General features: G+C 49.2%; 1 protein-coding gene across 1 annotated transcript in view; it reads left to right on the top strand.

Annotated features, from left to right (window-relative positions):
- Positions 1-25,997, top strand: part of LOC147731310 (putative methyltransferase DDB_G0268948) — a 599,606-nt gene that overhangs the window by 165,520 nt on the left and 408,089 nt on the right. Inside the window, exon 4 of the mRNA XM_086958721.1 lies at positions 1,995-2,208. Coding sequence (XP_086814847.1) covers positions 1,995-2,208 — 214 coding nt within the window. The remainder of the gene's footprint in view (positions 1-1,994; positions 2,209-25,997) is intronic.

Raw genomic sequence — 25,997 nt, 5'->3', positions numbered from 1 at the left:
TCAGTGACATAAGGGGGGTCCAATACATCCCACTCCCCACTACTCTCTTATCCACATTATAATAAGATAATGCACTGTGCTCTGCCTTGTTTAAAATATCTGTTCTCCAAGACAACCCAACAGAGCAAAGCTCTCAGAGTGACCCCAATCTTGGTTGTTCACAACAGTCCACACCACACATTGGACCTTACTCTAAATAGAAGAAAAATGTGCGAGAAGCAAGTGACCCCTCACGGAAACACCACCAAGCGGGGTAACTGGTATGCAATTTCCAGACAGGCCCCTGTCTCATCATCGGTGGTCACTCGCTCCTCGGGAAAATAAAGGTGATAGAAAAGAAGACGTGTCCAAAACAAACAACGTATAAAGTGCTACAGTGAAGTTCAGAAAATTCTGCTAGTGACAAACACACACAAACATAATAATAGAGTGCCTAAAACCACACACAACACACCAATCCCTTATCCACTTTTATTCGTAGGGTGGTGATTGCGTGCTCTTGAGTATTAAAAAGGCTGGTAGCTAGTCATGCATACCATTACCTACAGTGCCGACATGTTTCACTGCTGTATAGCGTAGAGCAGTTTCATCAGGGCTGCACTCAAGTTCTGCCACTTCACTCTTTTTGGACACTCAGTTCTGTAACGTGCTGTCAATGGAGAACAGGTACGTAGTTAAAAACATGTAGACTCAGGCTGGCCAGAGGTGTACTATGAAGGTATATACCAAGAGGTAGTATGAGGAATATTTACCCAGGAGCAGCAAAGCTTTGCATACCAGCCACTCCGGTGTCAAACTGGGACCCTAGATACTCCAAGCGTGAGTGTGCCCCTTGATTTGTAATAAAAGTATTATATCTGCAAATTGGGAGAAAACAAAAACAGCGTTGTAGTTTTCCTAGTGCTGTTATGACATGTAGCACCTGCTGGAAATTACACCTATACTCAGGAATGAGCCACAAGTGACATACACTGACTTATTTATAGGTACCAAAAACTCTCAATAAATACACCAGCTCTTTTTAGAGCCACCCAAGATCTAAACACATAACCTTGATGTATATCTGAAAAATAGGACTTTTTTTTTGCTTGGAGTCGCACACCCAATGTGATAGGAGTCATGCACCCAACGCGTTAGGAGTCGTGCACCCAACGCGTTAGGATTCGCGCACACAGCATGTGTACACCAGGGGGCCGCGCTGAGCGCCGCGCTGGGTGCACGACTCCCAATTTGACTGTAAAAAAAACTAGCACCTATCACTATTTTCTATTCGTCCTGGGGACCCCCTCCCGGGGCCTATATACAACGTAGGGGTCCTTGGGGGGAGCTCCAATGCCCCTATATATCCAGCCGACTCCCCGCGTCCTTCGGGAGCCGGCACTGCTTTTCCACATGGGGACCTGCTAACATGCAGCTCCCCATGTGAAAAAGCAATATGGTTTGCATTTTGAAATAGAGAGCAGGTTTCCTTGCTCCCTCTTTCAAAATCCAAACCAAGTTTGCTCCCGCCCTGCCATAGCAAACAACAGTGTCCCAGGGGTGGACACCCCGAGACACTGCAGGAGCCGGCCCTAGGGTGTGGCGGTCCACAGGGCCCTCACCGGCTCCAGGAGGGGGGCCACGCAACCCCCCCTCCCACAATATACGAAGCCCCAGGGGGTGGTGTTCCCCAGGGCTTGGGGGGCTTTTGAGCCCCCCCCACCCATTTTTTTAAAGCCCCGGGGGTAGCGGTCCTCAGGGCTGGGGGGGTCTTTGAGCCCCCCACCCATGTATTTTGCTGGGGGGTGGCCTTTAAGCACCCCACCCTTTTTTTTCTAGCCGCGGAGGTGGCGTTCCCCGAGGCTGGGGGGGCTCCTCTGGGCCCCCATCAAATGTAATATTTTTGCCCCCGGGGGCTAATTATTAAGAGATCTGTTTGTCTTGTTACATTATAAATATTGATGGGTGTAAATGCTCTTGTGTTCACATTCAGAGCTTCTTACATCTTCTTACAGCATCTCCGCAGCAGAGCAGCTGCCATTTGAAGATGGGTCTGTGGATGTGGTCACATCTACATCAGCAGTCCACTGGTTCAACTTCGAGAAGTTTATGAAGGAGGCGGACCGTGTCCTCAAACCCAATGGATGCCTAATTCTGCACATCCTGTCAAAAGACGTTGCACTGCACTATAAGGACCGATCAGAGAGTGTATCTGCTGTCTTCATCGAGGTGAGAACTGGAACATAACTAATTATGGTTCTATAGTTTACACAATTCTTGTGATGCAGCTCATTGATATCCTGCAGCTTGCAGGGTACTAGACCCACCAATCCTTGGGTGTCTGCTTCAGTTTCTGTCAGCCACTGCAGTCACTCTTTCTGGGAGCAATGAGCTCAAGCCACGTACAAGCGTCAAACACACTGTTCCAGTATATGGTTTCTTCAGCGCACTTAGGTGTCCTCTCTTTGCACTGTGGTGGAGTCCAAGGTCCTGTTTTTGGCGATGGCGTCTTATTTGTGCTTCTTCTTGGATTCAAAGTCAGAACTGAGGTTCTGGTGTCAGTGTAGTCCCTTAAATCCTAGTTTAGGGGTGTTAAGGGCATGAAGGCCAGTGGCCAATGGGCTACTGGTCCCTGCAGCTAACCCGACCCTGAGGTGACAACATCCTGTGGTTGTATGTCACCTTTCTACCCAGAATGTTCTAATTTAGGGATCTTCAGCATGGCAGAACCCTTCCTTGGCCATACAGATCGCTTAGCCTACTGTAAAAGAGAGGCTTAGGAGGACAACCTTACAAGTGACTTACTTACATGAAGGCAGTGGTGTGCCTCTGCAGCACATGGTCTGTGCAGAGTCACTCTTGAGCAGACAGGCTGCTTGTGCAGTGCTGCAATGGCAGACCTGCAGACAAACTTTTACTTGGGTTACACCTGGTGGCACAATATAGTGGTGCAGCCCTGGTGAACCCTTTACCCCCCTGATACCATACATCTGCTAGGGACTTATGAGGGGGCAAAGTACCTTGCCAATTGGGTGTACTAATTCACTTCACTTTTTGGGGAATGAGCAGTCGCACTAGAGCCTGGTTAGTAGGTCCCAGTGCACTGTCAGAGTCACAAACCAGCAGGGGGCGTGGCTCGTCAGCCAAGATGGTGGGCGTACCCTGAAGGAGCTCCGTGCCTGGGGCCCATTAATCCACCACAATCATCAGTATTCTGGCTTCATCTCCCTTCATGAGCGTGCCCACTGTGTAGCAGATAGAAGCGGAACACAAGAAGCATCGTGGCCAGGGTCTTGCAGGCTGCCAGGACTGGAGCAACCAATAGCGTGACCCACAGCCATTTTGGAGAGATGAGCGGAGACCTCAGCACGATTGGCCTGAGACCCCCATCACGGCCGCCGCACTGCAGAAATTGAGGGAAGCAGGATGCAGGCCATAGACAGAAGGCGATTGCAGACGCAGGTCAGAAGGCGTGGAGTAGGGGGGAAGCAGAAAATTCCAGCTTCCTCTGGGATTTGGAACCCCTCCTCTCTCCACCTCCTCCCTCCCCTTCACTGCCATGCCGAACCCTGGTAGCGACACCCTAGGCAGCCACCACAAGTAAAGATTCTGCGCTTGGCTGTGATCCGACGGGGAAGTGGAGGCCCTCCCAGTTGCGACCGCAGTGAGGCCCGGGGGCTTTATGGAGGCCAGGCGTGCCTGCTCACCAACTACAATCCCCTGCTGCACAGGCATAGACGAGAAGCAGCACTCGGCAGAAGACGATCAAGCCCAGGAGCATGAAGCTGAGTGGCTGCTCAGCTCATGAGCCACTGCAGCCCGGTCAAAAGCGAGCTGACTAGGGCTCCAGGAAGGAGACGGGCAAAACTTCCCTGCGACTGCCAATGTGGATGCACCCATCAAATGCCATCAAATGGTGTGACCTGACAGACGCTGCATCAAGAGTTCACACACTGATCAGTCGCCCCTAGAGGTGCAATGCAGGGACTAGAGTACCCCGGCAGTGGCCTGTGAGGTGTGGTCCTGCAACCACCTAGTCTTGGCACCTGGCTGGACCTGGGTTTTATGTCGTGCCCGGGCCTTGTTGCAGAAGGTGAGAGGGCTTTACCCTAAAAAGTACAGAGTCCGCTGGAGCGATGTAGAAATGTAAATGTACATGTATTTATATAGCGCAAATCACCGACCCGGTATCTAAGCGCTTGCTTAGGGAACCCGTTCTGGTATTCCCCTGTGAGATAACCCCGGCAGGGTATCCACAAGGTGAAAGCCAGGCATCCGACCGCGAGGGGCCGTTGTGGAGATTAAGCAAGCTATTGCCCAGAGTCGCAGAGTGTGAACGCGTGAATCGAGTAGGCACCGGAGCGAAAATTGTCGAGTCCATGGACATTTTAGGACTCAAGACCCCCGCCGAGCCGGGAATTGAACCCTGGTCCCGGGCTGACCTCTGCTTCCAGGTCTGCCTCCTCTAACCAGTGAGCCACACTTCTCCATGTAGAGGCTTATCCTGGGCTAGAAAGCGGGGGTCCGCATATTTATTTATTTATGGGTTTGTACCGCGCTGGAATCGACTCCCGAAGAATTATCTCTGCGCCCAAAACACCAGAAACACAATTTAAGGGAGCAATCATTTTAGAGATGAGCTAGTTCTGGAACAGGAAGGTTTTCAGCTTTTTTCTGAAGATCAGATGTTCTGGACATTGCCTGAGAATCAGGGGGAGCTTGTTCCATAAAGTAGGGCCGACCACTGACAGAGCTTTGCCGCCCTGTCTTGCATTTTTTACAATAGGCACTCGAGGGAGAAGCTGGTTGCTGGATCTAAGGGAGCGGGCAGGATTATATGGTACACATTTATCTGTCAGATATGAAGGTCCTAGTCCGTTTAGACTCTTATGGATTACACAACAGATCTTGAATTTTATCCTTTGGCGAACTGATAGCCAATGTAGTTTGTCCAAGAGGGGTTTTGACGGAGATCTGGGGGGCGCATTCAGGACCAGCCTAGCAGCAGTGTTTTGTACTACTTGGAGTTTGGCTAATACTCCATCGTTGGCCGATGCCAACAGCCCGTTACAATAGTCAAGACGACTAAGTACGAGGACCTGCACCAAGGTTTTTCTGGTGAAATCAGGGAGTAGGGGGAACACTTTACGGAGAAGACCTATAACATGGAAGCAAGAACCCACAATGTTGTTTCCATGCTGCTTTAGGGATAGCTCCTGGTCCAAACGTACCCCCAGGTTCTTCACGACCTGTTTAGGGTCAGGAACCGGGCCTAGGTCTTGAGGCAACCAATCAGGGGTCCATAGCATTTTGGCTTCCCCAAAGAGCATGACCTCAGTCTTACCTACATTGCATTGTAGGAAGTTCGAGGACATCCACTGGGCAACTGCCTTCATGCCGTCGGAGAAAGATGTTTTAACCTCGGTGGTAAAAGATTTAAATGGAAAAAGGAGCTGTGTGTCATCCGCGTATGACACCGGGATGAAACAAAAAGCTTTCATGATCACAGAACTCGCTTGTCACGCTGCTGAATTGAAATACTGCCCGTGTTTTTAATTGCAGTTCCGGCACTCGTTTATTTTTTTAAATTTTCATAATTGTCGTTTTGCTGCTGCTTTGACCCAAAACTGTTCGCATTTCCTGCACTTTAAAAACAAAAAGACCACCACTCACCACTTTGGTGAGCTTTGCGCTGTGTCTGCTCCCGACCGCCATCTTGGGTGTGGGACCAGGGGCTTAGAGACGCTCCCAAGACGCCATCTTGGGTAGCCTACTAGTGTTGTAGGGTCATTTGGTAAATAGTATTTAAAGACTTAGGAGGCTAACGTGTAACACAGAACTCGCTTGTCATGCTGCTGAATTGAAATACTGCCCGTGTTTTTAATTGCCGTTCCGGCACTCGTTTATTTTTTTTAAATTTGCACAATTGTCGTTTTGCTGCTACTTTGACCCAAAACTGTTCGCATTTCCTGCACTTTAAAAAACAAAAAGACCACCACTCACCACTTTGGTGAGCTTCGGGCTGTGTCTGCACCCGACCGCCAGCTTGGGTGTGGGACCAGGGACTTAGAGACACTCCCAAGATGCCATCTTGGGTAGCGTCCTCGTGTTGTAGGGTCATTTGTCAATTACTATTTGAGGACCTAGAATGCAGACGCGCAGCGCCCACGCGCAGCGGGCGTGCCACTGGCATGCCGGAGGCGCGCCAGAGGCAAGCCCGTCTGTGCCCGTCCGCACCAGGACGGGCCCAGGGGCCAGTAATTCTGCGCAGGAACAAGCCAAGTCCATCAACTTCGGTAATAATCTTAATTATACTACTATGGAGTTAAAGTCGTTTAGGCATTGTTCACTCTCTCAGTGTATAACCTGTACTAATACCGTTCATGGTTTTAAATGTAATCGCTGTGGTTTTTCATTGGGTAGGATGACTAGGTGTAGACTGATGAAGAGACCCCGTAATCATGGTAAACCAAATTTTAAAAAACCGCCCTTTCTCTGCCACAAACTCCAGTTTTGGAGCATCAATTGTAGGTCCCTTCCCAAACATAAAAATCCTATTTATGACTTCCTAGATGCTGAAAAACCTGATGCTGTGTTTTTGACTGAAACCTGGCTACATGCCAGCTCTGAACCTGATATTGCTGTGGCCCTCCCTCCTGACTATGTCATGGTTAGAAAGGATAGAGACAATGGCAAGGGAGGTGGCATTGCAATAATTTTTAAGTCCATTAACAGCTGTAAAAATTGAAGCCTTCCCTCTCCAAGGATGTGAGGCCGATCAATTTAAACTAGCTGTAAGCCCCCAGATGACCCTGTCTGGTCTTCTGATATATCATCCCCCAGGGAATTCTAAATTATGGACTACTTCCTTTTCAGATATCATTGCCCCTCTTTTAGTGAAGGCTGCTAACTTTACTATTGTTGGTGACCTGAATTTACATTTGGAGGACCCACAGTGTAACGTCAGCAAAGCCTTTTTATCTGACTTAGAAGCTCTTAATATTCTGTTGTGCAATTCAGGACCTACGCATACGGCAGGGCATTTTTTGGACCCTACCCTTTCTAATCTTCTGTTTAAATGCGATCTAGTTGCCTGCCCCTTGGAGTGGTTGGACCATTTTGCAGTTAAATTTTCGCTGACCCGTATGGGGACTGTTGATAATGGAGGCGGTAACACGGAAGAGAGCTTCCGACGTTGGGGCAAACTTAACATCAATGAACTTAATATGCTCCTGTCTGAAAGTTTACCAGATGTCAGCTTACCTCTGCCTATGTTAGACGCGGTGGTTTCTAAGTGGCTGAATGCTGCTATTGATAAACTTCTCCCTTTGGTATCTAAACATTCTTTGCCCCACCGTCCCCCTGCGTCATGGTTTTCCAAAAACTTAAAGACTATGAAGTCCCGATGTAAGGCCCTCGAGAGGATATGGAGACGCTCTTACTCACTGTCCTGTAAAGCAGACTATGAAGAGGCCCTTAGAGATTACCATAAACAGTGTAAAATGGCTAGAGCTACCTATATCGCCAACACTGTGACACAGGCCCAAAACTGCTCCCGTACACTTTTCTCTGTGGTGAAGAAGCTAACAGGCTCTGACATGACCCCTGCCCCCCCTGTCTTAGATGAGGAACAATGCAATTCTATCGTGGAATTCTTCATAGCAAAGGTGGGGCTCATATATGACTCTCTGGGCACTCCCACCCTTGCCGAAGAATTAACTTCGATGTCGGTTCCTGTTCACAATAACATGCCTTGTTCGGCAATTAAACTTACAGCCTGGCTACCTTTTGATGATGTTTCCTTTGCTCACTGTTTGGAAAGTGTTAAATCAGGCTCCCCACGTGACCCTCTACCGGCCAAGATTTTGAAACAACTTGACCTGGACTCTCGCTGTGTTTTGAAGGAGCTTCTTAACTCCTCCTTGTAAGAGTCACATGTCCCACAGGAGTGGAAACATGCAATGATTATTCCTCTCCTGAAAAAGGCTGGAGTTGATGCCTCTAATTTATCTTTAGGCCTATTTCGCTGTTGCATATCTTTTCTAACATCTTAGAAAGACACATTAACACACAGCTTACTCATCTTGTGGAGAGATTGGGCTTTCTGCATTCATCTCAATCAGGCTTTAGGTCCCATCACTCCACTGAAACAACGCTTTTAGGAGTTACCGAGAGATTGCGTCACTGTATCGATCGCGGAGAAACATCTGCACTCATTCTTCTTGATTTGAGTGCGGTCTTCGATACGGTGTCACACTCCATCCTTCTTGCATCTCTTCGGTCTCTAGGAGTTGAGGGTCCTGGTCTAGCCTGGATAACCTTTTCAAGTTTTTTCTGCAAAGGCATCTTCTAAAATTTGCTTGTCGGCGTTCAATGTTCCCCAAGGGTCTATCCTTAGCCCGCTACTTTTTAATATCTATGTTAGACCCCTGGCCACCATAGTGGAGGAAGAGGGTCTTACCTTATTTTCATACGCCGACGATACGCAAATCATTTTTTCCCTCTCTAATGTGGAAGGTGGCAAAATCTCTGTTCTGAAACAGAGATTGACTAGGGTCTCCGAGTGGATGCGGAGTAATTTCCTTAAACTTAATGGAGACAAGACCGAGGTTGTGATCCTGGGCAAGGGAAGAGATCTATGGGGTCCCCAACATTGGCCCAAGGATATGGGCCTCACTCCTCAACCCGTTGCTCAGGTTCGCAATCTCGGATTCATCATCGATCAAAAGCTTACGATGCGGCAGCAGGCAGTAAAGGTAGCCTCCACCTGTTTTGCCACCTTAAGATGGCTTCAAACAATCCTTTGGATGCTCCCTGTTTCCACACAAACGACTGTAGTCCAGGTATTGGTTGTTTCCCGCCTGGACTACGGAAATGTCCTCTATCTTGGAGCTGACCAAACAACAGTAAACAAACTCCAAGTTGTGCAAAATGCTGCTGCAAAGCTTTTATGCCATGTTCCTCGGAGAGTCTCTGCTTCCCAAGCACTCTATGATCTTTATTGTCTTAGGATTGCTAGTCAAATTAAATTTAAGGCTCTATGCTACATCTTTAAGATTAAACAAGGTTCAGCCCCTAGGTACTTACAGGATCTCATCCAGGCCTATAAGCCTAGCTGCTCCTTGAGATCCTCGGGGAAAGGTGATTTCGTGATTCCGAGATTCAAGCTGGTAAAGATGGGCGGCCGCTCATTTTCTCAACTAGGTCCGAAATTTTGGAACGCTATGCCTAAATCTAAACAAATCTTCTTCGATTCCGTAAGGGACTTAAAACCTGTTTTTTTCAGTAGCAATTAGGGTGTCTCTTTTCAGCAAAATTTCATGGTATATTCTCTCCCTCTTTTAATCTATCCCTTGGTGCCAGGAAACCCACTGAGGGTAGCTGCGCGCCTTATAAGTTTAAATAAATAAATAATCCTAGCCAGGGGGGCCACGTAGATATTAAAAAGAGTGGGGCTCAAGCAAGAGCCCTGTGGCACCCCCTTTGTGATCTCTACTAAGCATGGGCGAATTTTGCGAATCTGGCGTTCGCGAATTTTGCGAATTTGCGAACTCGCAATCCGCAAAATCCGCGAATTCTCTGGAATTTGCTGATTTTTTTCTTTTTTTGTGTTCGCAAGGGTTTCTGCCAGTTCGCGAGGGTTTGGTACCAGTTCGCAATCGGGAACTTACTTGTCGGCTCGCAACGGTCGCGACTATGTTGTTTATACGTCTGGTTCATCATCACTGGTTCCCAGCCCCCTCTGTTTCACCACTGCCACCCTCTGTTTCACCCATGCCACCCTCTGTTACATCAATGCCACCCTCTGGTTCATCATCACTGTAGAATATGGGGGGGGAAAGCAAGCACACCTGCCCTGCTTCAACTGACATGAATTAATTTGGGGTTAGTTTAATAATGTGTCACTGTTTTAAAATTCCAGGTCTGGCACCTGCTTCCTTATCAGTAATTTTCTTTCTGTTGCAGTGCAATTTTTTTCCAGGACCTTTGTGGCCTACTTGTAGCTATTCTATGACCCTGCTGTGAGGGTCAGAGCAGGGTCATACAATTGTTGCAACTAGCAACTGAACTCTGGAGGGGCCCCAGTCAGGAAGCACTACAGGGAATGGTTACTAATGATGAGTTTGAACTCTTGCACCTGCCGAGTGCTTTCAGTTTTGCAAAACTCGTTTTTCTGCAATTTCGCGGGATTCGCGGGGCGCGAACACGCGCGAGATCAGATTTGGAAGCCGCGAATTTGTGCGAATATGCGATATGTTTTTTGCAGCGTGTTAGTTCGCAAGGTTTTGTGCGTTTTCGCAAGCCGCTTGTAGCGCAAGGCGCGAAGTTGCCCTCGCGGTCGTTCAAGGGCGCGGCCATCTTGTTCGCATGACGTATTTCCGTTTCCGGGCGCGAAGTGTAATCTCGCAAAGTGTGCGGCTCGCCAGTACAATTTCGCAAGAGTTCGCAAGGAAAATCTTGCGCGAACTTACCAGCGCGGTCACGAACGGGTGCGGCCATCTTGTTTCTCATTCATTGCTATGGTTCTGGGCATGCTTCTTGTATCCTCTCTGCCATCCTTTGCTTGTTTGAAGTTTTTTTTTAATCTATTTTACTTATTATCTATCCCTCTATTTTTCTAGCCCTATATTTTTGTGTTTACTGCTACTATTGGTTAATATTAAACTACTTTTTTAAACTCTTTTCTTTTCTTCTCTTCCCTATTCTATTTTCTTTATTCCTTTCCGCCCAGACCATGGTGAAGGGAGCCGGGAAGCATCCCGAGAAGGGGAAGGGTCCCGCACCCCGTGCCCGGCTCCCGTGCGGGCGTTTGAGGGGGGAGCAGGTCGTACCCAGGGAGATCTTTAGCCCGGAGGAGGTGACCGCACTCATTTTTTATGTTCAGCGCCGCCTCCCCAGGACCATTATGGCAGGCGGCAGGATCGGTGTCGGGTACGGGATCCGGGAGCGCCGGAAGCGGTGGGATAAGGTGTGCCGGGCCATGTACCACCACTCTCGGGTCCGGCGCACCTACAAGCAGGCCACCCACCGCTGGACGGATGTCTTGACCCGTGAACGAGGTCTGCTCGACCTGCTTGGCCTTGAGATCCCCGGGCTTGGTGAGTAGTAGTAGCTATTTCTTTACTACTCTGTTTTCTCCTGTTGTGTTATTATATTGCACATTTTTGTTTTTTACCAAGAGCAATAATGCTGCTCATTACATTGTAGGTAAATTATATTTCAAAATCTTCTGTGCATTTCAGGTGCACTGCTCTCCTTCTCAGTAGTGTTGCTACTATGCTTATTTGTTTTCAATTTTGTGTTCATTTCATTGGCCTGTGAAATTATGTATGAGTGTAGTTTAAAGAACTGCGTAATGCTACACACTAAGGTTCAGATTTTTAATTACCGGCGCATCCCTGCAAAGTAGCAGGGATGCACCAGTAATTGTGTGCCACGCCACCATCACCCATGGTGCGCCGTATTTACAATGCGGCGCACCATGGGCCGAAAACGTCACCAAAGCGTTACACATCTGTGCCGTAAAGGCGGCGCATTGCTGGAGTTGCGTCGCAATGATGGCGCAGCTCCATCAATGCTCTGGGGTGCCCTATCTCTCCAATGCTGCGTCAAGCCGTACGTCTGCTTCAAGCAGGCGCAGGGTTTGAGTCACACATCATTGTCATTAAAGTGAGTGATTGAAATCTTGTAGATTTCCCTCAGCCACTTTTAGGATGCGTTCCTGCGCAGGAACGCCCTCCCTTGCGCCGGAACGCCCCCTGATGGCGCAGGGCTTTACAACGTGATGCATCTCCCATATGCGTCACGTTGTTAATATACGCCGCACCATTGCGCCTCTTTTGTGCTGCCGCTGCGTCACAAAAGTCACGCAACAATGGAGCAAAAGAGCCGCAAGGGGCTTCTAAATCAGCCCCTACAGACTCAAGTCCAGTCCTTCCTTTGTACACATGGCGATAAGAAGAAGTAGTGGTGGTGGATTGATAGTTTGAGTATTTTAATGACTGGTTAAAGTAGTAGGAAACTTTAGTGTTGTCGCTGATCTGCAATCACGATGGACTTTGGCTGTCACTTCGCGTGCTGCGGACTGCTGCCTGCCAATCCTAGGCAAACCTTTTTAGTACTTTGTTTAGTGAGTTACATAAGAAGTTTTCAATTCGACGGTCCGCAAATCAAGCAATACTAATAACGTAGTAGACCACATGAGATTGGTCAATAATATATCCAGTGGAATAGTTGTCTATTTGCTATTTCGCCAAAATATTTTGTTAGCTCTTTTGAAATGTTTGATTTGGTTGACAAATATCATCCATGTTTTCTGTTTTTCTTTCTTTCATGTTGTACATCAGCTTCCCCCAGGGGCAAGAGGAGGACACAGGAGGAGGAGGAGGAGGAGGGAGCTGTTGAGGATGCAGGCCAGGATCGGGCAGGCGAGGGCTCCTTTGCTGGCCCCAGTAAGTTTTAATTTTAATATAGAGTACTTATTTTTTCCCAGCGTTCCTCATTCGATTTTTTCTAAATCGTCTTTGATCTTCTTGTAGACTGGATCTAAATTCTTATCCTGCCTCGACTACGACTCCGTGTGGTATTACTAGATTATTCTTATTAGTCTGTCTGTGTAGCTAACTAAGATTGCACATTTGGCAATTCCATTGGACTCCCATTCTAGTCAGCAATAGCTCTATGCACTGAGTGCAGTCCTCTGGGATTGTCCATAATGTCTTTTCAAGTCTTCTAAATGTTTATGCTTTGACAATTGCCAACAATAAAAAGGTGAATGACCACCAAGAAAGAATAAGATACTACTTTACTTTTGGTTTGGATAGGAGGACAATCCATTCTACTACTGTTGCAGGGACAAATCTGCACAAACAGAACTATGGACACTAAATAATGCACTGCTTAGCTTATCAATTATAATAGGTGCTGTTAGACTTTCCACATACCTCAGTGATAACAGACTTTGTAGTTGAACCCCCAATCTCCTTACGGACTAGATAGTGTGGCAGAGTCATTTAGCTCCCAAAGTCACTGATGATTGATCCCCAATGATGTCAGAGGCACGGACTCATGCTTGCAAAAATTGCAAAACCTTTAGCTCATCCACTCTAGTCTGGAGGACCAAAAACCACAGAGTCTATTTAAGTTTAAAAGCTTTATTAAAAGTAAACACATTTATTAAAATCAAGTTTGTCATAAAAGTAAACGTTTAACTGAAAATGGAAAAGTGCTTAGTGCTGACGATTAATTGGACACATTTCTTGTGGTCGAGCCGAGTTCTCACCTGGTTTGAACTTGATCCTGCTCGTGTTCTTAGAAGTCAAGCTTCTGTCTGTTAGGAGAAAAAGTGGTGCGTGTTAAAAATAAAAAGCAAGCATTCATCAGTTGTGCCAAAAAGTGCAGCAAGACAACAACCTTCCCTGGAAAAAGGGACATTTTTACTTTAGAGTAGACAGTCACAAATTATTAAATTGTATACTGTTTTTTTCACATTTCTTTCTTCCTCCTAGACCAAATATTATATAGTAGTGAGTGGTGTATTCTAACATTATTAAATGTACTTTGTAGGTGGAACATCTGGAGGCGGGGCCAGCGCGGAGGTGGTGGTGGCATTGGAGGAGGACAACTCTGGGGAGGAGGCGGTGGAAGTGCCGGACAATTCTGTGGGGGGTGACACGGTGGTGGCGGGCAGAGGTAAGCTATATATTCCTTACGTATTGAGATTTAAGACTGCAGAGTGTGCATTCTGCACGGGTGTATTATAAATAAACCAGGTAGTAGCCTCCTCTAAATGTACTTCGACTTAGCTGTGAAGTTTTTGGCGAGAAGAATCCCAATCAGATCTGAGATGAACTTGATGGATGGGATGAACGAAAAGCGAAAGAAGGGTGTGTAAGTAAGTGTGGAAGGACGAGAAATGTAATGATGACTGGCAAAGAAGAATGATATGTGTTTGCTTGGTCCCTGAGGTGGCTGGGAAGGAAAGAATATGGTATGGTGCATGGCTGGGTGAATGATGAAGCAAGGATGGGTGGAAGGAGAACAGCCTGGGTGGGTGAAACAGAAACTGTATGTGTGCATATACTTTGAATGGATGGATGCCTGGATCATTCATGGTACTATCTGACTATTAGATAGCATATGTGTATCTAGAGAGAGTAGACGGTCACTGGATGAACTAAGTGTTACTTTGAAGAGCATGTAACACCGCACCGGCATGTCCGTTCCAGTGTAGGAAAGGCAAGGAAAAGAAGTTGTAATTTTGTCCAAATACTACCATGAATAGTAGCAGTAGTTTGTATTGCAACTGCAAGCACAGCATATATCCGGTTATTACGGTGGACACTCCCTACCTCTCTTAATAACTTTAGTTTAGTAGTAGTACGTCATTCATGTGTGGGTGTATCACTGTTCACTCAATATTAAGCAAAGCACCTAAAGTCATCCCATATGTCATCAAATACATCCCATGTGAAGTGATAGATAATCAGATTATTTAGCTTCTTCATTTTCCTTTTCTAATACTCATTTGCACTGTAGGGTGAAAGCTAAATTAATTAAGCAGTAGCCCTTTTAACAGAGTATTCTCAGTGCCACCCGTAATAGAAAAGTAAGAGCTTCACCACCTGCATGTACTGGACCGGTACAGTAACGCAAGTCTGTCTCACTCACCATGGTGTGCGTCTGTTTTTCTCGGGTGCAAGTTCACTGCGCTGGCATTATGCCGGCTTGCATAAGATAACGTACCAATTTTCCTAAACAAGAGAGAAGAAGAAGAATAAGACTGGTGTACTGTCATAGTCTACTGTAATGGAAGTCCATAGTGCTCGTAGAATTTATTCCTTAAACTCCCACTAATGTTAGAGCAAGGATGAAGAAGTCGGAGCTTACATAGATACTGTCCACAATAGTTATGTACTGTGCTTTCAATTTGCTACTTGTACTGTGACACAACTTTCTGCTCAACCATTTTCTGTTAATCTTAAGGAGCATTGGTTACAGACTATGTCTTTCTTTCTTCATATAGCTGCTCCTTCCAAATCCAAGAGACCATCAAGGAGGAGGGATCTGGCTCGAATGGCCCGGCAACGGAGGCTGGATGCCACTGTCGCTGAATATCGGCGGCTGGTGGACCTGGAGGAGGAGGAGACGCAGTCTGGTACTACAACAACATCCACTGGGACAGCTGCATCCTCCTCCGTGCGGGCTGCCATCCAGCGCAGTGCTCCAGCGGTACGGAGCCGGGCTACCAAAGCGAAACGCCACCGCCGAGCAGCAAAGACAGCAGCTGCCCCCCACAGGATTTGCAAGGCACGCCAGCGCCGCTTATCCCTCAGACTGTCCTACCTGGAGCAGGAGGTCCTAAGCTATAGGAACTTGGTGGAGGACCTTCGCTTCGAACATGCCACCCTCCGCAAGGAGCATGATGCCCTGGCTGGTAAAGTCAACAGCACCCTGCCGTAGTGTCCCTTGCCCCTTTTTTAGAGACTTTTGGGGGGTGGGAATTGGGAGTTGGGTTTTTTGGGGACTTTTGAAGGACAATCGTTGGGGTTAGGGAGGGTCTTGCGGGAGATTATTTTGTTAGGGCTATAAAAATATACTTTTTGAAACTTTATCTGACCATACCTGTTTTTACTGCTTTTGAGTCTGGTGGGTGGGGGGTTAACAGTAAGTTTGTTTTCCTGAATAGTCCTAGGACTTTAGTAGTACTACCGTCAATCTCTTGTCTCTCCTAATACTCCATTATACTACCTCCAACCAAACGCTTATCTTACCTGTAATTTCTGTTTGAAAGTAGGGCTAGGCCCAGGGCTGGCTCCACGGGAAATGGCGATTAAGGTTGCAATCCAGGGCGGCTGAAATTTCCTCCTCATTGCAGTGGTACTAGTGGTGTGACACAGTGGCAGTTGCATGGCTATGGAAAAAAAGAAAATTAAACCTGGTTTGTCCTTCCTGTAGCATTACAACGGTACGATAGAGAATATAGCAGGTGACAATACACTAGACTACAATAGTGCCACAATGTAGCCTAACAAATGGTAAAGTATTGATAGTATAACTTGTACTTGTGTAGGATTTCTTTGACATTGGCTACTACTACAAGAAATAGTACTGAAGCTGAGTAAGTCTAGAATATACCCTCGGATTCCTTCACCAGCCTGTTGCTATGACCTTATCCTCCCCAGCAAGTGTGTGGAATTATTGATGTCATTTAGTCACACATCAAGCAAAACCACACAACCCGGGGGAAGAGGGTTAGGGTTTGTAAAATGGATGGGAATGGGGGTTTCTTTTTGGGTAGGTTTTGTTGAGAGAAAAAAAAAAGCACAGCTTGGACAAACAATAATTGAACATAAAGAAATTTTTGGGTACAAAGCTAACCATAAATCTTTTACGTGACATAAAGGAAGTGCATGCACTACTGAATGCATTGTTACAGGAAAGTAAGTAGTACTTTCGACAACCGTGAATGACAGAATGCGACAGTACAAGGCTACATTAAATTAGGTTTAAAAAATAGCCGAAGTAAAACCTATAGAATGGCTGTAGGAATCAATTTAGAAGCAGAGAGAGATCCAAGAAATGCAATCACACACACTCATTGAAGAAAAGAATGGATACTGTATCTGTATTGTTGTAGTTGTCCTGTTGAATTTGGTAAGTAAGTTGCATGCAGCAAACAATTCCTCTTATTAGCGGCACTCCTCCATTCCAGATGACGCTTCGTCCATCAATGTTGGTGACCAGAAGACACCCTGTCCACTGCCTGCCTGGTGGATGCTGAATTGCGGCTCACTAATGTGAAGCCTGACTCCATCCTTTTTTCCCCATTGCACAGACTGAAACCCTGCCTGTAATTATTGAACGAAAAACAGCACTGATAAATAAATATAAGGTATGTATGCTGTGTAGTGCAAAAAGTCACACTTTGATTTTCCTAATAGACAGTACAACATTTTTGAAAGTGCCTACTCTGTCTGAGTCACCTTTTGAAGGATAAATAAGTATGGGCAAATTAATTTAGCGGATCTTTCCCCTCAAGCTAGGTGTACTGTAAACTGTGTTTTAGAACAAAATTAGACCTTCCCAGCAGTGCTTCCACCAAGACCCTTACTAAAGCCAGTTGCAAAAATGTAGAAGACCCCAATCAGATCTAAAAAAACGAGGCCTAGCAGAAAACTGGTGACAAAACGTACTTCGAAAGTAAAAGTAGGCTCAAATACCCCCTTACCCACCGTGGATTGTATTCAAACCACGTGCAAGCAAGCAAAAGTATCCATAGCCAGCATCGCTCCAAGACTCGAAAACCCCCCCACCCAAACACATGCAATAGAAATACTGCTAACCCTAACGAGCCCTAAGTTAAGAATAGTGGCAGAGACTTTCTTTAACTATGCCCAATCCCCCCTTTCCCACCATGGATTTTCTTCAAATGACTTGCAACCAAAATTACACATTCTCACAAGTGCTCTAAGACACCAGAACTTACTTGCAAAAATCTAGAACACCCCAAAACACATGCAATCCTGCTGCTAGGGCAAACCCTAACGAACCCTAAGTTACAAAAAGTGCCAAAAGGCTTTTCCTTATGGATTTTGTCCCAACCACTTCTATCCGAGCCCTCGAGAAAGTCTGGAGAAGGGAACCTACACCGGACAACAGGACCTCCTTCAAGCTTGCCACCCGGAAGCACCACCAGCTGATCCGCGCCGCCAAGAAAACAGCATTCAAGGACAGGCTGGACAACAACGCACACAACTGCAAGGAACTCTTCAACATCGTGAAAGAGCTTTCCAACCCCAGCGCAGGAAACGACGACATCACCCCATCGCAAGACCTCTGCAACTCCCTCGCTTCATACTTCCACAACAAAATCGCGGACATACACAACAGCTTCAACAACCAACCAACGCACACCATGACCGAACAACCACCCCCCACCACCACCCTCCACGCCTGGACCCCGATCAGCACCGAAGACACCATCCGCACGATGAACTCCATCCACTCCGGATCACCGACCGACCCCTGCCCTCACCACGTCTTCAACAAGGCCGACGCTGTCATCGCACCCCACCTGCGAGACATCATCAACACATCCTTCGACACCGCCACCTTCCCTGAGAGCTGGAAGCACGCCGAACTCAGCGCTCTACTCAAGAAACCAACAGCGGACCCCACCGAACTCAAGAACTACCGCCCCATCTCGCTCCTCCCGTTTCCAGCCAAAGTCATCGAGAAGACCGTCAACAAGCAGATGGCCGCCTTCCTTGGAGCGAATGGATCCCTCGACCCCTCACAGTCCGGCTTCCGAGCCAATCACAGCACCGAGACCGCCCTCATCGCCGCCACCGATGACATCTGAGCCCTGATGGACAATGGAGAAACAGCGGCCCTCATCCTCCTAGACCTCTCCGCGGCATTCGACACTGTCTGCCACCGCACCCTAGTACAGCGCCTCAGCAACATCGGAATCCAGGACAAGGCGCTGGAATGGATCATCTCCTTCCTCGACGGAAGAACACAGAGAGTCCGCCTACCACCGTACAAGTCAGAGGCCTCCGAAGTCATCTGCGGCGTCCCTCAAGGATCATCTCTGAGCCCCACCCTCTTCAACGTCTACATGAGCCCCCTCGCGGCCATCGCACGCAAACACAACCTCAGCATAATCTCCTACGCCGACGACACCCAGCTGATCCTCTCCCTGACCAACGACCCCGCCTCCGCCAGAGCCAACCTGCACGAAGGGATGAAAGAGGTAGCCGAGTGGATGACGACCAGCCGCCTGAAACTGAACTCTGACAAGACAGAGGTCCTCATTCTTGGCTCTTCACCCTCCGCCTGGGACGACTCCTGGTGGCCTCCCGCCCTGGGCACCGCACCCAAACCGACAGACCATGCACGCAACCTGGGCTTCATCCTGGATTCCTCCCTCTCCATGACCAGGCAAGTCAACAGCGTCTCCTCGGCGTGCTTCAACATCCTACGCATGCTACGGAAGATCTTCTGGTGGATCCCCACCGAGATCAGGAAGACCGTCACCCAGGCCCTCGTCACCAGCCGACTGGACTACGGCAACGCCCTCTACGCCGGTACCACCGCCAAGCCCCAGAAGAGACTCCAGCGGATCCAGAACGCCTCAGCCAGACTCATCCTCGACATCCCACGAACCAGCCACATCTCCGGACATCTGAGAGACCTTCACTGGCTCCCCGTCAACAAAAGAATCACCTTCCGCCTCCTCACCCACGCACACAAAGCCCTACACGACCAAGGCCCGAGCTACCTCAACAGCCGGATCAACTTCTACGCTCCCAAACGCCAGCTCCGATCAGCCAACCACGCCCTCGCCGCCGTCCCCCGCATCCGAAGAGCGACTACAGGAGGAAGGTCCTTCTCCTACCTGGCCACCAAGACCTGGAACTCCCGACCGACCGACCTGCGCCTGACCCAAGACCACCTCTCCTTCAGGAAGAAGCTGAAGACCTGGCTGTTCGAGCAGTAGCGGCACCCCCCCCCCCCCCCCAGCACCTTGAGACCCTACGGGTATGTAGCGCGCTCTATAAGTGTCATTGATTGATTGATTGATCCGGTATTAGACCTTCCCAGGAATGCCCCACGACCCGCCAACCCACCCGCCAAAAAGCACAACACCCCCAAACAGCCTAAAAGGAAAATCTCATACTTACAATATTTCTCGGCCTTCGTTCCAAACGCGCTGTGCAGCTAGGTCATAACTCCCGTTTTCCAGCACGGATTTCCTGAAAAGCAAATGCAATCAAGATTAGAGTGTCCCAGCAGTGCTCCCAGACCCCAAAACTCACCCACAAAGAGCCGGAACCCCCCCAAAGAGCTCCTCAAAGGCAAGCAAGTCAGCAAAAACACAAAAAAAATTCCGCCTCCGATTTGGTCCAAACCACTTTTATCCGGTATTAGAGCTTCCCAGCAATGGCCCCAGAGCCATCAACCCAGGAGAAAACGAGTAGAAGACCCACAAACAGCCAAAGAGCAAAAGTACAAAAATGGGGACTTAGTCATTTTTTTGCCAATTTCCCAAATCACTCCGCGCGCGCTCTGCAGCCAGGCCCTAACTCCCCTCTGCCACCATGGATTTGCTTCAAACCTCTTGCAAACTAAAGTATCCATAGCCAGCAGTGCTCGCAGACCCCGAAACCCACCCACAAACACCAGGAAGCCCCCCAAACAGGCCCCCGAAAACGCTACATTGAGCAAAATGTCAGAAATAGCACAAAAAAAATCAGCGTGGATTTTGTCCCAACCACTTCTATCCGGTATTAGACCTTCCCAGGAATGCCCCAAGACCCGCCAACCCACCCGCCAAAAAGCACAACACCCCCAAACAGCCCAAAAGCAAAATCTCATACTTACAATATTTCTCGGCCTTCGGTCCAAACGCGCTGTGCAGCTAGGCCATAACTCCAGTTTTCCACCACAGATTTCCTGAAAAGCAAATGCAATCAAGAGTAGAGTGTCCCAGCAGTGCTCCCAGACCCCAAAACTCACCCACAAACAGCCGGAACCCCCCCAAAGAGCACCTCAAAGGCAAGCAAGTCAGCAAAAGCACAAAAAGAATTCCGCCTCCGATTTGGTCCAAACCACTTTTATACGGTATTAGAGCTTCCCAGCAATGGCCCCAGAGCCGTCAACCCAGGAGAAAACGAGTAGAAGACCCCCAAACAGCCAAAGAGCAAAAGTACAAAAATGGGGACTTAGTCATTTTTTTGCCAATTTCCCAAATCACTCCGCGCGCGCTCTGCAGCTAGGCCCTAACTCCCCTCTGCCACCATGGATTTGCCTCAAACCTCTTGCAAACTAAAGTATCCATAGCCAACAGTGCTCCCAGACCTCAAAACCCACCCACAAACACCAGGAAGCCCCCCAAACAGGCCCCCGAAAACACTACATTGAGCAAATTGTCAGAAATAGCACACAAAAAATCAGCGTGGATTTTGTCCCAACCACTTCTATCCGGTATTAGACCTTCCCAGGAATGCCCCAAGACCCGCCAACCCACCCACCAAAAAGCACAACACCCCCAAACAGCCCAAAAGCAAAATCTCATACTTACAATATTTCTCGGCCTTCGGACCAAACGCGGTGTGCAGCTAGGCCATAACTCCAGTTTTCCACCACGGATTTCCTGAAAAGCAAATGCAATCAAGATTAGAGTGTCCCAGCAGTGCTCCCAGACCCCAAAACACACCCACAAACAGCCGGAACCCCCCCAAAGAGCACCTCAAAGGCAAGCAAGTCAGCAAAAACACAAACAAATTTCCGCCTCCGATTTGGTCCAAACCACTTTTATCCGGTATTAGAGCTTCCCAGCAATGGCCCCAGAGCCGTCAACCCAGGAGAAAACGAGTAGAAGACCCCCAAACAGCCAAAGAGCAAAAGTACAAAAATGGGAACTTAGTCATTTTTTTGCCAATTTCCCAAATCACTCAGCGCGCGCTCTGCAGCTAGGCCCTAACTCACCTCTGCCACCATGGATTTGCTTCAAACCTCTTGCAAACTAAAGTATCCATAGCCAGCAGTGCTCCCAGACCCCGAAACCCACCCACAAACACCAGGAAGCCCCCCAAACATGCCCCCAAAAATGCTATATTGAGCAAAATGTCAGAAATAGCAACAAAAAAAATCAGCGTGGATTTTCTCCCAACCACTTCTATCCGGTATTAGACCTTCCCAGGAATGCCCCAAGACCCGCCAACCCACCCGCCAAAAAGCACAACACCCCAATACAGCCCAAAAGCAAAATCTCCTACTTACAATATTTCTCGGCCTTCGGTCCAAATTCGCTGTGCAGCTAGGCCATAACTCCAGTTTTCCACCACGGATTTCCTGAAAAGAAAATGCAATCAAGATTAGAGTGTCCGGGGAGGAGCTTCGTGGGCAACCAAGATGGCCGCGTAAGCTCGGAGCTCCGTGTATCCATAGCAAGCAGTGCTCCCAGACCTCGAAACCCACCCACAAACACCAGGAAGCCCCCCAAACAGGCCCCCGAAAATGCTACATTGAGCAAAATTTCAGAAATAGCACAAAAAAATCAGCGTGGATTTTGTCCCAACCACTTCTATCCGGTATTAGACCTTTCCAGGAATGCCCCAAGACCCGCCAACCCACCCGCCAAAAAGCACAACACCCCAATACAGCCCAAAAGCAAAATCTCATACTTACAATATTTCTCGGCCTTCGGTCCAAACGCGCTGTGCAGCTAGGCCATAACTCCAGTTTTCCACCACGGATTTCCTGAAAAGCAAATGCAATCAAGATTAGAGTGTCCGGGGAGGAGCTTCGTGGGCAACCAAGATGGCCGCGTAAGCTCGGAGCTCCGTGGACCGTCCGACCCGCCTCATATATCCTGCCCGAAATCCTGATCCACGGTGGTGGAACCTTATTGCTGGTGGTTCACTGAAGCGGGAGCTGCCTTCCGCCTTCAAATCGGTGGTGCCTGTGCTGAGCTACGTCGAGCTGAACTCCGTGCCGGGACTGTGCCATTGTCCCTCCGGACTCCGCCACTTCGCGTGATTGGAACGCGTAGTGGCTGCCTGCTGTCCCCACTGGCGAAGTGATAGTGTCTGCAGCTCTCACTTTCAACGGCCTGGTCCGTTTAACCGGCCCGGTCTCCCTTCCTTGCCGCGGACCCGGGCTTGGGTGGCGCTCCGCCTTTGTTCTCATCAGGCCCATCATGGCAGGCAGAGGTGATCCCGACAAGACGTTGAACAAAGGCGGTCGAGGCAAGTCACAAACGCAACTGAACCGCATAGAGCGCTATGTTCAGCCAAAGACGCCGCCCGCGACGGGGGCCACGGCTAAGGGCCCTCCATCTACGAACTCGCCTGATGGATTGGAGCCTACCCTCAGTGACATTATGGGTGCCATCACGAGCTTTCGGGCCGATATGCAACAGCAACACGAGACTCTTACTCACAAGGTGGACACGATGGCTGTTGATCTAACTCTTATCAGAGCCGACTTGGGCAAGACCAATGATCGTGTGAAGACACTGGACATTAAAACCTCCAGCCTTACCTCCGACGTCTCGGAACTACAGACCAAGGTCCGTAGCCTGCGGATGACTACGGACCTCTTCTCGAGAAGGCTGGAGGATTTTGAGGGACGCGCCAGGCGGCAAAACGTCCGCATAGTTGGTGTACCGGAGGGCTCCGAGGAAGCAGCGACAGACCTATTTGTGGAGGAACTGATCCAAACCCATTTAGTTCCCACTGGACTGAGTAACTTTTTCTCGGTGGAGCGTGCCCACCGGGTACCGGGCAGCCCACCGAAGTCAGGCGTGGCGCCTCGACCGATTGTGGCGCGGCTCCTCAACTTCAGGGATCGGAACGCGGTCCTGCAAGCGTCCAGAAAACATGGGCCGCTTCACTACCAAAATGCAGAGGTGCACTTTTATCCTGACTTCACGAGGACTGTGCAGCGTCAACGTCAGAGCTATGCGGGAGTCAAACGGCGGCTCAGGGAAATGGGCTACAAATACTCTATGATGTTCCCTGCCAAGCTCCGGGTTGAACATAAGGGCCGTGCCCTGTTCTTCGACTTCCCCGGGAACGTGAGTGAATGGTTGGACACTTTATCTCCACGGCGGGACGAGCAAGGGGACCAAGATGGAGGTGCTTCTGGTGGTCCGGATCAGTGAGATTTAGCTCTCCTGTAAGGTTCGGCTTACGGCGCCCCCGCTTCAAGTGACTGCCGGTGCTGGTATTCATTAACTAACTTGACTCTCCTGGTGCTTACATGGTGGGTGGCGGGATGCGTTCATGGAGATTCCTTACTCCTCTGGGGGCTTTTCGTAGACTAGTTAATGGGGCGACAGGCACACTGCTGGTTGGGGGGGCTTTTTAGTCTGATGCAGGGGTGCAGGGTGGGGGGGTATGTTTGAGCAAGTTTTCTTGTTTGCTGGTTTTTTCTTTCTTCTTTCTTTTTGGCAATGGGTCGTGTACACTGTTGAACTTTACTTGATGTCGGTGTCTGTTGGGACTGGGTGGGGCGGGCTGCGGGGTGATGGGGGGTAAGAAACTAAGAGTGATCAGTTGGAATGTTAATGGGTTGGGAGACCGGGTCAAAAGAGGGGTGGTAATTCAATTGCTTAAGCGGCATATGCCTGATATTGTCCTCCTTCAGGAGACACATTTGGTGGGTAACTCGTGTAAAGCTCTTAACCGCAAAGGCTACAAGATGGTGGCCCATTCCGGGTTCTCTTCCGGATCCCGGGGGGCGGGTATTCTAGTGCGTGCGTTCCTTCCACTAGAGATAGACGTCACTGTGATTGATGAGAGGGGGCGCTACGCTGCAGTGGCGGGGAGATGGGAAGGGCGTTCCCTTACGTTGCTCTCGGTATACGTCCCCCCAGGATTGCAGTCCAGTACCTTTCAGGACCTTGGGGGTGCCATTTTGTCTTTGCCTGCTGGTCTGCTGATAGTGGGGGGTGATTTTAATTCAGTCTGTTCTGGTTCCCTTGATCGTCAACCGCCGCGAGACCTCCGAAGCTCCCAACAGTGGCTGCCCTCCTTTCTCGAATCAATGGGCCTGGTGGATAGCTGGCGTCTTCTCCATCCAACGCTCCGTCAATTTTCCTTCCTCTCGGGTGCACACGGCAGTCTCTCCCGTATAGACTACGTTCTCACTCTGGCGGCGCACGCGCCGGCCGTGTCTGAGGCCCGATTTCTGGCACGTGGCATCTCTGATCACTCCCCTTTGTGGGTCTCATTCGATTTTAACGTTGCCCCTTCGGGACGGCCAGCGGCGATTAACCCATGGTACTTCCGCAATTTTAAGACTCGTTCCCTCCTGGCCAAAGCCATAGACCTCTATTTCGCTGAGAATGTGGGTTCGGTTGGCTCGGCCGTCACCTTGTGGGAGGCCTTTAAAACTGTGCTTAGGGGCGAGGCTCTTGCACTCATCGCAGAGGCCCGAAGGGCTAAAGATGCCGATTTGATAAGCATCGAGGAAGAGGTCCTGCGCCTTGAGTCCCGACTGGGACCCGAGCCAGACCCTTCAGTTTTGCATGCCCTTTCACTAAAGCAGGCGGAATACCAAGACCTAGCGACGAATGCTGCCCTGACCCTGACTAAGGACCAGCAGGGCCGTATCTACAATGTAGGCGATAAAGCCGGGAAGCTGCTGGCCTGGGTGGATAGGAAAGAGATGGCTAGCCGCGTAGTGCCTGAAATTCTGGGTGATGACGGAATTGCCGTCACGGACCCGAGTGCCATAGTCGAATCCTTTGCTGATTATTTCCGGGGGGTCTAAACGTCCAATTCGGACCACTCCGAGGCTGATTCGACGGCTTTCCTTTCGGCGATTGATCTTCCTCGCCTCTCCGAGGAGGACTGTGCCGACTTGGATAGAGACATAACGGCTGATGAAATCGCCTTGGCGATCTGCTCACTACGTACGGGTAAGGCTTCCAGTCCCAACGGCATCCCGGTCGAGCTATATAAAATTCGCCCGGATGCGGTATCCCCGCACCTGCGAACAATGTTCTTGGAAGCATTGGAGGCAGGCCATCTTCCCCTGGATCAAAGACTGGCCACCATCGTGCTCATCCATAAGGAGGGTAAACCGCGGGACGTTTGCCGGTCGTATCGTCCTATCTCTCTCCTTAATGTGGAGCCCAAGATCCTTGCCAAACTACTCGCCAACCGACTGATTGGAGTCATTGGCGACTTAGTGCATCCTAACCAGTCGGGCTTCATCCCCCATCGCAATACTGCACTGAACCTGCGCCGACTTCACGGCGTTATGGCTAGAGCCCACACTCTCGAGGAGCCGGCGATACTTGCGTCCCTCGATGCCACAATGGCCTTTGACTCCCTCGAGTGGAACTACTTCTGGGCAGTGCTGTCGAAGCTCGGTTTTGGGCCGATCTTTGTGAGCTGGGTGAAGCTTCTGTACGCCGGTCCGCTGGCTAATGTCACAGTCAATGGCCGCCAATCAGCATCGTTTCCCCTTCATCGGGGTACCAGACAGGGTTGTCCCCT

The sequence above is a fragment of the Lissotriton vulgaris genome, chromosome 2_1, assembly GCF_964263255.1.
Source record: "Lissotriton vulgaris chromosome 2_1, aLisVul1.2, whole genome shotgun sequence".
Classification (NCBI taxonomy): domain Eukaryota; kingdom Metazoa; phylum Chordata; class Amphibia; order Caudata; family Salamandridae; genus Lissotriton; species Lissotriton vulgaris.
Note: the sequence above shows the minus strand (reverse complement) of the source record. Positions and strands in the feature narration are given on the sequence as shown.